The 9,589-nt window shown below is 48.0% G+C and overlaps 1 protein-coding gene across 1 annotated transcript; it reads left to right on the top strand.

Moving 5' to 3' along the window:
- The first annotated feature begins 1,171 nt into the window (after positions 1 to 1,171).
- On the top strand, positions 1,172 to 4,495 carry LOC118561999. The gene is made up of 8 exons (XM_036134285.1): positions 1,172 to 1,333; positions 1,828 to 2,017; positions 2,094 to 2,268; positions 2,382 to 2,677; positions 2,793 to 2,968; positions 3,053 to 3,301; positions 3,400 to 3,642; positions 3,779 to 4,495. The coding sequence occupies exons 1-8, from the start codon at positions 1,172 to 1,174 to the stop codon at positions 4,217 to 4,219; spliced, it is 1,932 nt and encodes a 643-aa protein (XP_035990178.1). The 3' UTR covers positions 4,220 to 4,495.
- The last annotated feature ends 5,094 nt before the right edge of the window (positions 4,496 to 9,589 follow it).

Here is a 9,589-nt window from a genome sequence, read left to right as displayed (position 1 = left end):
TGAATCATTAAACAATGTTGCTACTCCTCCACCTTTCCTTTGCTGTCTGCTCTCACAAAGGAAATTGTAGTTTGGAGGTGTCGACTCTATCAGTATTACTTCTTCATTAGATTCATGTAACCATGTTTCTGTTAAAAACATAACATCAAGATTGTTGTCAATAATAAAGTCATTAATTAAAAGGGATTTTCCTGACAGAGATCTAATGTTTAATAAACCTAGTTTATATGATTTGGTGGTTGATGATGTCTCTGTGGCAGGTTGCATCTGACAGTTAATGACTTTCAAGTATTTGTTCCTGTTTATCCTTTTGTTTTTCTTTTTTCTGCCACGTATCATCACAGATATTCCGTAATTCCCGGGAAAAGACCCAAGCTGATTCTCGAAACTGTCTTGTCTGATAAACGTGCAGCGAGGGCCTGCTGTGTTTTACCTAGTGCCATCGAGGAGCAGAGCGGACCACGTGTTTTTCCACACCGAAAACTTTTCTTTTTTTACCGCTTCAACGGTAAGTCGTTGTTGTCCTTTTAAGTTTAAAACCCATGGTTTGTTTTTAACACGTGAAAGCATGGTGAACCTATGAGGTGTGAAAATGCTGGTCCGTCCCCGTGTTTCTGACCATTCAGTGTGTAACTTTCTGTAATACGCTGTGTAATAAGCCGTGTAATGCATCCGTGCATAAACGGGTTATTTGTTGTTACTTGTTTTCGATACATTGTATATGCCACAACGTTGCGTGCTCTCGGACCCACCGCGTGGCCAGCGCCCCCCCCCCTCGCCCCCCACCACACACGCTCTCCAAGTGTGTGAGGAGCAGGGGGAGAGGAAAAGTACTGGCGCTGCGCCATGTGCAGCACATCCATGCCGGGAACGGAGAAGCCCTGGGCCCGCCACAGACTCCGTGGATCAGCCCCTGGTTCCTGGAGGAACCGGGTTGTTCTGCAGAACCACCATGGGTGCTGCAGAACAACCCGGTTCCTCCAGGATCCATGGGCTGCTCCTCTGAGTGTGTGGCGGGCCCAGGGCTTCTCCGTTCCCGGCATGGATGTGCTGCACAGAGCGTTGTGGTTCTCCGGAGGTACCGCATTCTACCGCTGCTAGTATGTATTTGTGCGGCACCACTGTGAGATTAATAACGGGTTTTTCCTCTATTATGTGCAGATATAGCAAGATGACCCCGCCAAAGACACCTTTGTACTGCCCCATGTGTGAGAACCGCTATATGTATTTGGGGAAGCACTTAAAGAATCACCACGTCAAGAACCTGCAGTTGATAAAGGACCTGCAGGCTCTGCGTAAAACGCTCAGTTACCACATCAGATGGTCTAAAAAGGCAAGAAGAATAATAAAACAGATAGATGATGTATGCATAAGTTTTTATTTTACTGTAATACTTACCTGAAATAAAAAATATGTGATGTACATATATGTTCTCCACTCCTGTGGTCCTCCAGGCCCTGGTTCCTCCATGTCCCCCCCCCTGGCCCTGTCCCTCCTTTGTCCGGCCCTGGTCCTCCATGGGGCCTCCAGGCCCTGGTTCCTCCATGCCCCCCCCCTGGCCCTGTCCCTCCTTTGTCCGGCCCTGGTCCTCCATGGGGCCTCCAGGCCCTGGTTCCTCCATGCCCCCCCCGGCCCTGTCCCTCCTTTGTCCGGCCCTGGTCCTCCATGTCCCCCCCTGGCCCTGTCCCTCCTTTGTCTGGCCCTGGTCCTCCAGGTTCCCTCTTCCAGGTTGTCCTGCAGTAACCAGGGAGAACCACTGAAGTGGAGGACATCTGTGTGCATTAGTACCAAGAGTAGCCAAACTTTAACCATAACACATTTTAACAGGTCATCAAGCAGAGGCCCTCAGAGGTGGAGATTGAGGCTGTTGATGCTCCCTTGCCTGAAGCCCCTGATGATGAGGCTGATGAGGATGAAATGGAGTCCAGGCCAGGCCCGCGGTCAGCAAAACCTGACAAGCCCAGGCCCACCACACTGGCTGTGTTCAGCGAGTTCCCCAATTTCCCGCAATCAATCAGTGAGTAATGGTACTGCTTTGCACAGTTTCCCCCTAATTCTGTTATGCATTCAAGCTAACTTGGTTCTGTATTCAGTCGAATACCTGGATGACTACTGGATGCACCTCAAGGGCTCCTGTGGAACCAAAAAGCATGAGGAGAACCAGAAGTCCAAAGTCCGCCGGATCATGCTCTTCTTGGCTTTCCTTACAGAAGGTCAAACTATGCTGCAGAACTGGATGTTCCTCCCCAACATTAGGAGGATACATCAGTAAGTTTTACATGTTAAATGCTGCCTTCTGTCCCCGATGTTAGGGGGTGGATGGATGGATGGATGGATGGATGTGTTCCATTTTAATTTTATATCTACTCTCTTATGAATAGGTGGCCCGATTATCTCCTCAATGAGGGGAAGGCTGTCACTACCATAAAGGCATACCTGGTCAACACCTCCGAGTTCCTGGCGTACTTCAGGGACACACCGCCCTCAGCATCCAGGGTCCCGAAAACCTCCCTGGTGGCAGTGATCAGGGCGATCTCTTCTGCCATCTCCAAGCTTGGCAGGCGTGTGGTGATCCGCCAGATTAAAATAAAGAAGCGGAAGATGAGCACCGCTATTTCCAGGCGGTACCTCCACACCTGCCAGGTCACGGCAAGGGAGAGAATCCCTGACATTCTTGGTGAGGATCAGGCCATATGTACATATGCTGTGCATGCAGCCATTGCGGAGCAGCTGTTGCTCCGCCGAATGTCCCCATCCCTAACCTAACTCTAAAATGTCATTGTGTGATGCAGATCAGCTGTCCGCGGACCCCAGTCCTAAAAACCGCAGGAAGTTCTTCGGGTACGTGAGTGTGTACCTGGCCAGCTTGTATGGGCACAGGACAGGTGTCCTGCGAAACATGACTGTGTCCGAGGTGGATGAGGCTCAGCAGGATGCGAAACCGGGTGATGACGGTTTTGTCATCAATGTAAGTGGGCTATTCATTGTACTTTTAAGCACCGGTTCTTTCCTCCGATGTGTCCAGCCACCTAACCTGTCCTTTGGACCACAGGTGAAAGAGCACAAAACGAACCGTGCCTTCGGTCCGGCACAGCTGTTTCTCACGATGGAGGAGTTTGGGTGGTTTGAACAGTGGCTCATGATCCGCGAGCGGCTCAATCCAACAACGGATCTTGTGTTCTTCACCGAGAACCACACAAAGATCCAGAAGCTGCTCACCTACATGCAATTTGCCTGGTCAGACATGGATCTGCCAGGCAACCCCACCTTCACTGACTTCCGGACCTCCATAGCGACCTATGTAAGCATTTATATGCACCTTTAATGCAGTGAACTGGAAGTCATAATGATGTCAAACTGATGATATTAATTCTACGTAATTCCCTTTACTTGTCCCAGGCCAGGAACATCCTCTCCCCCAATGCCCGGCAGAAAATAGCCCACACAATGTGCCACAACACCTCAACCGCGGACAAGTACTACGCACTTCACCTGACCGCATCACAACTGGCCCGCATCCGTGAGGACTTCGAGCTGGCCATTAAACCGGTCCAAGCTTTATCCCCGCTCAAGGAAGAGAAACTGGAGCTGACTTTGTCTGAGTCCTCCAGCGACACTTCTGTGGAGTCAGCTAAGGGAAAAGTATGTGTGATGTTGCTTGTATAGATCTACCTTATTACGTATAATAAATAATAATAATAATAAAAAAAAAAAATATATATATATATATTTTATTCTTAGATATACATCTAATGCATATGTTGTATTAATCTTTTAGAAGCCACATATGGAGGAAGTCAGCTCAAGTTCAACTTCCGAATCCAGCTCATCAGGGACAACCACATCTGGAAGTGAACAGTCCGGGTCAAGTTCCACCCAGTCCTCCGGGTCCACCAGCGAAGAGTCCGGTTCTTCCCCCTCCCAGTCCTCCGGGTCCACCAGCCCAGAGTCCGGTTCTCCCCCCTCCCAGACCCAGGCGCCCTCCAGCGAAGAGTCCGGGCCACCCGCCTCCCAGACCCAGGCGCCCCCCAGCCAAGAGTCCGGTTCTTCCCTTTCCCAGTCCCAGGCTCCCCCAGAAGCATCCTCCAGCCAGGATGACCAAGTTAAAAAGAGAAAAAGAAGCGTAAGTCCGCTGTTGAGGTACAGCTTGAGACAGCGGAAACTTAGAACAACCCCTCAAAGGCGCATGTTACGTGTAAGGAAGGCTCATAATAAATAGTTTATATATATTACTTAAAAGCTTTTTTCCACTAAAAGAAAGTGGAATTTAAAAAACCTGCAATATGTAAACATACCACTTTGTTGTGACAACGTTTTGCACATCTTTATTCCATTTAATATAAGTGTTTTGGTTTGCTGTGTTTATTGTAGAATTGTGCACTTTCTAAAAAGAAAACAGGTAACTTATACATACATAGAGAAATATCTATCTATCTATATCTATATGTATATATGCATATATTTATATTGTTGTTTTAAACAACTATTTGTATTGCACAATTTGTATTTATTTTAAAGTATTATATTGGTTTGCTGTGTTTTTTGTACGACTTTGCTGTGTTTTATAATGTTTGCTAAGTACTTGCTGCTTATTTAAGAGTGATATATATTTATATTTAATTAAAATAAGTGTTCTTCAACAAATGTCTCCCTTTCTTCCTTCCTTTCTTCATTATTATAATAATACTAATAAGATAGTTATAGCAATAGTAACAAAAATATGTGTGTTAGCAGTTAACCTAATCCCGCGTTCCCTTTAGATGGAGTGCATATGTATTCTGTAATCAAAATAAGTATAAGTGTCAAAGTTCCACTGCCGGGATTCGAACCCTGTTCTCCACCAACCAGTGGACTACCACGGTCACGTGATCAGCGGGCCGGGTCGTTTCTATGTTCCTCCGCTGCTGGATGGTTCTGCTGGTTCTATGGCCCAGCTACGGCACCCGTACCGGTGCAGGTACCGTAGTTGAGCCCGGTATAGGTCCCTGGTTGTTCCGGAGAACCAGGGGGCTGTTCCACGGATGTTTATGCGGGCCTTGGTGGCTCCTTTGACGGATCCAGAAGCTCGGTGCATTCCCCCCCTCCTCCGTCCCTTCCATCCCAGTTCTCCATTTCATAAAAGTGTACACATTAATTAAATGTAAATTCTAAAAGCATAAAAGCCAATGGGGCTTTGCTGAAGTGAATTTCGAACCCCGCTCCCCAGTGCGGGAGCCGGGCTATCTCTCTAGCCAGCACAGCCCCTCTGGTGATGAACGTGGAGCCGTAGTAAGCGTAATATGTATACTTTAACCGTTGCCATGGCAAAAAGTATTACCGAAATTTGGCAAAAAAAAGTATTAGCGAAGGTTGGATTCGAACCCAGCTCCTCTGGATGGTAACCCATGTCGCTACCCGTTGAGCTACACCCCTTAGGTGTATCTCTGAGCTACACCCCTTAGGTGTAGCTCAGTGGATAGGCAGTGGGTAGGCAGGCACCTAAGAAATAGTCATGGAATTAAAAATTCAGAAGAGCGAGAAATATTGATCAAGTACAGTAGTGGGAGGGTCAATATTAGAAAAATGCCCTGTCCAGTGGAGGGCTGCAGTTATGCTAGCACAAGGCTGGACAGGCATATTGCTCAAGCTCACCCGGAGATGGAGGGGGAGAGGAAAGCCCAGGTGATAACTGATTTGAAGTACCAGGTAACAGTGCACATGCTGGGAGCTTTGAGCGCCACAAACCCGAGCCCTCCGATGGTCTTTTAAAAATAATTTCTAAGTGTTTATGGAACCAGGGACGCGTAAGGGGGAGTTTTAATGTTTGGATCCGAATATAGGGGCCTCTAACTGGGTCTTGATGAACGAAATTACCCGGTGTTCCTTCTGGAAGTCTGCGCAAACTTTTAAAAATAATTTCTAAGTGTTTATGGAACCAGGGACGCGTAAGGGGGAGTTTTAATGTTTGGATCCGAATATAGGGGCCTCTAACTGGGTCTTGATGAACGAAATTACCCGGTGTTCCTTCTGGAAGTCTGCGCAAACTTTTAAAAATAATTTCTAAGTGTTTATGGAACCAGGGACGCGTAAGGGGGGGTTTTAATGTTTGGATCCGAATATAGGGGCCTCTAACTGGGTCTTGATGAACGAAATTACCCGGTGTTCCTTCTGGAAGTCTGCGCAAACTTTTAAAAATAATTTCTAAGTGTTGAGAATCAAACTTCATTATGAAACCTTTTTTTGTTTGTTTTTCAGTGGAATACATCGCAGAATATTGGCAGCACCTCAAGGGCTCCCGTGGTCTGAGGAAAAGGATCGAAAATCAAAGATCCAAAGTGGGTAGAATCATGGCTTTCCTTTCGTTTATAACCAAGGGCCAGACAATCCTCCAGAATTGGACTTTCCTTCCCAATATGTCCAGGATATACCAGTAAGCATGTCTGTGATGCCTTTTAGTTAAGATAAAATGTCCCCATGTAAAATATTCCAATTATTTCTTTCTGTGCATGTGGCCAGAGCATCTGCAGATGGTGGAAAAGCGGAGAACACAGTGAAGACCTACCTGGTGAATTTGTCCCAGTTCCTGGTCTACTTTAGGGACACTCCTCCCTCTTCGTCCAGGGTTCCAAAAAGAGAAGTCTTTGCCGTGATTCGTGCTATCTCAGAGTGTATTGCGAGCCTGGGTCCAGGTGTAGTCATGCGTCAGATAAGTGTAAAGAAAAATAAGTTGAGCAGAACCATCTCCAAGGACCAACTTCGCCTCTGCAAAGTCCTGGCCAGGAGACGCATCCCTGAACTTCTTGGTCAGACTTATTAAATTTGTTCTATATTAAATTACTTACCTGAGTTACTGACATCCATGTTCTAACCCTTTAATTTTTTTTTTCTTCAGATGAACTGTCTGAGGACCCCAACCCGGAGGCACGCAGGAGATTCTTCGGGTACCTCAGTGTTTATCTAGCAAGCCTCTATGGACACCGCACCGGTGTTCTAAAGAACATGACTGTGGCAGAGGTTGACCAAGCCCAGCAGGAAGCCACAGTCAGGCAAGCGGGCTTTGTGATCAATGCAAGTCTACTAATATTGGAATGACAAACACTCTCTGTCTTGTCCCAATATGTCCATTAACACACACTCTCCTTTGCACCACAGGTGAAGGAACACAAAATCAACCGTGCGTTTGGCCCCGCACAGCTCTACTTAACTGTAGAGGAATTCTCATGGGTGGAGCAGTGGATGATCATCAGACAGAAACTAAACCCACCCACAGACCTTCTTCTCTTCACCGAAAACTTCACAAAGATCGAGAAACTAATCGTGCCGATGCAAGCCGCCTGGCTTGACATGGGTTTTCCTGGGCGTCCCACATTCACAGATTTCCGAACATCAATAGCCACAAACGTAAGTAATTATATCACTTTTCCACGTAATAAACCTAAAATAAAAAGCATAATATTGAAGAACCATCTCTATTTTTCAAGGCAAGGAATACTTTGTCACCAAGTGACCGGATCAACATTTCAAAGACCATGTGTCATGACACACGGACAGCAGACAAATTCTACGCGCTCCACCACACCGCGTCAGAGCTGGCTCGGATCCGTCAGAATTTCGAGGCAGCCGTCAAGCCACCACGTACGATGGTACATGACACCGCCGAACCTTCCCTCCTCTCCATGTCAGAATCATCAGGTGATGGTCTTGAGGAGGAAGCGGAGTGTGCGCCTCCCAGCCCGCCTGCCCGTCCTGCGCCCAGCCGCCCTGCCGGTGCTGCGCCGTCCTCACCAACATCCAGTCAGGCCACTGGATCAACAAGCCCTGATCACGCTTCTGAGAGCGACACCTCTGAGAGCGAGTCTGACCACACTTCTGAGAGCGAGTCTGAACACACTTCTGAGAGCGAGTCTGAACACACTTCTGAACACACTTCGGAGAGCGACCCTTCATATGAACCACGTAGAGGGACCCAACAACCCAGAAGAAAGAGACCATTGTTTACCTACACGTTGAGAAATAGACGTCCAGGGCGCAGCCAAAGTGCACGTGTGCTGAGATCCAGAAAAACAGTAAAAAAAATAATAAAAAAATAAATAAATCAATGGTGATGTGTCTGTATTTCCTTTCTGTTACAGTTTGGGTGAAAACAATTATTTATCTTTAACAAATTGTGTTCTTTAAGACATTTCTCCATTCATTATTCCTGGCAAATAAAATAAAAAAATAAAACTTATAAAGTCCCACCTCCAGGACAGGGAGCCGCGCGGACATGCATGCAGCATTTTTGGGTTAATATAGCCAGAGTAGGCCGCTGCGTGGAGATCCATGGTGCCTGTGGAGGAGATGACAACCAGGACACGCTCGTGCTGCTGGGAGATCCATGCTGCACGCGGAGGTTAGGAGACCCAGAGCTAAAATTAACAAAAGGAATTAATAGGAATAATAATAATAATAATAATGGTAAACGAAAAAAAAGAAAAAAAAAGTCCCATCTCCAGGACAGGGGGGGTCTGTGTCACGTAGCTCTCCCCCAGAATAGTGCGCCTTGGCTGGGCTAGTGACGCGTGAAAGCGCCCCTCTGGTCCTGGAAGTCCAGCATAGGGTGGATACGAAATCAATTGGAGTAGCCCTTCCGCACTGTACCAAGGGAACAATTCTGGAAAAAAAATATTTTCTAAGTTCTCCAGCATGGGGTGGATACGAAATCAACTGGAGTAGCTCGTGAAGGATACAATGGTCTGGACGGATCCTGGGGCCTTACGCGAAAAAACCCCTTCTGCAGATATGTAGGAGCGAGGTTTTCGGTCCTACCTATGACGAAAAATATTTCTAAGTCTTTTAACACTTAGTCTCTGGAGTCTGTCAGGGGGACTTCCAGGGCCCATCTTTTTCACCCAGACCGATCTGCAAACGTGGCCTGCCATAAGAGGGCCTCCGTCGGCTCAGCATCAGTGCTTCAGCGGTTGGTTCCTTCATCCTGCAGGCTCGACTCCAGACAGCAGCGGAGGTTGCGCGCGACTGTGCTTATTCCCCGTAGCGGGCCGCACGCTCGGAAGCGAGACCGAGAAGAACAGTCTGACCTAGTGGTCCCGCACCAAGCCTCCGCCACCGGGCGCACGTCCCCCGGTCCCGGCCTCCTGGCCCGCGCTGGCGGTGCGCTTGGGAAACACGCCTTTCTCTCACCCTCCGGTCGAGCCCCCGTGCGGCTGTCCGCCTGCAAGCCAATCGACTAGGGCTCGGGGCGCCACCGGGCTACGGAGGACCAGCGCTCCGCCCGGTTCCCACGCCCCCCCCCTATCTCGCTCTGCCTACGGGCCCGGCGCGTGCCGGGTTCTGGAGGGCTACCTGGTTGATCCTTCAAGTAGCATATGCTTGTTTCAAAAAAAATAAGCCGTGAAAGTCCAAGTAAACATGGCCCCGGCCCAGACATGGGATGGATTGACAGTTAAAAGCGATTTCTCCACTCTGTGGGTTGTGGTGCATGGCTGCGAATCACAAATGTGATTTGCAGGACATAGGGCAGACAGATACCCAAACCCGTCTTGAAAAACAAACCGAAAGAATGGAAACACATCCAAGGAAGACCCCCTCATGGAGATCTGCTGTACCATGG

This window comes from Fundulus heteroclitus, unplaced genomic scaffold (assembly GCF_011125445.2).
Source record: "Fundulus heteroclitus isolate FHET01 unplaced genomic scaffold, MU-UCD_Fhet_4.1 scaffold_786, whole genome shotgun sequence".
NCBI classification, from domain to species: domain Eukaryota; kingdom Metazoa; phylum Chordata; class Actinopteri; order Cyprinodontiformes; family Fundulidae; genus Fundulus; species Fundulus heteroclitus.
The sequence above is the reverse complement of the archived record's forward strand: the minus strand, read 5'-3'. Positions and strand labels throughout refer to the sequence as shown.

Coding starts and splice junctions, on each gene's coding strand:
- LOC118561999 (XM_036134285.1), top strand. CDS start 1,172: ATGACCCCGCCAAAGACACCTTTGTACTGCCCCATGTGTGAGAACCGC. Junction 2,018..2,093: donor CAATTTCCCGCAATCAATCA/GTGAGTAATGGT, acceptor TTCTGTATTCAG/TCGAATACCTGGATGACTAC. Junction 3,643..3,778: donor TGGAGTCAGCTAAGGGAAAA/GTATGTGTGATG, acceptor TTAATCTTTTAG/AAGCCACATATGGAGGAAGT.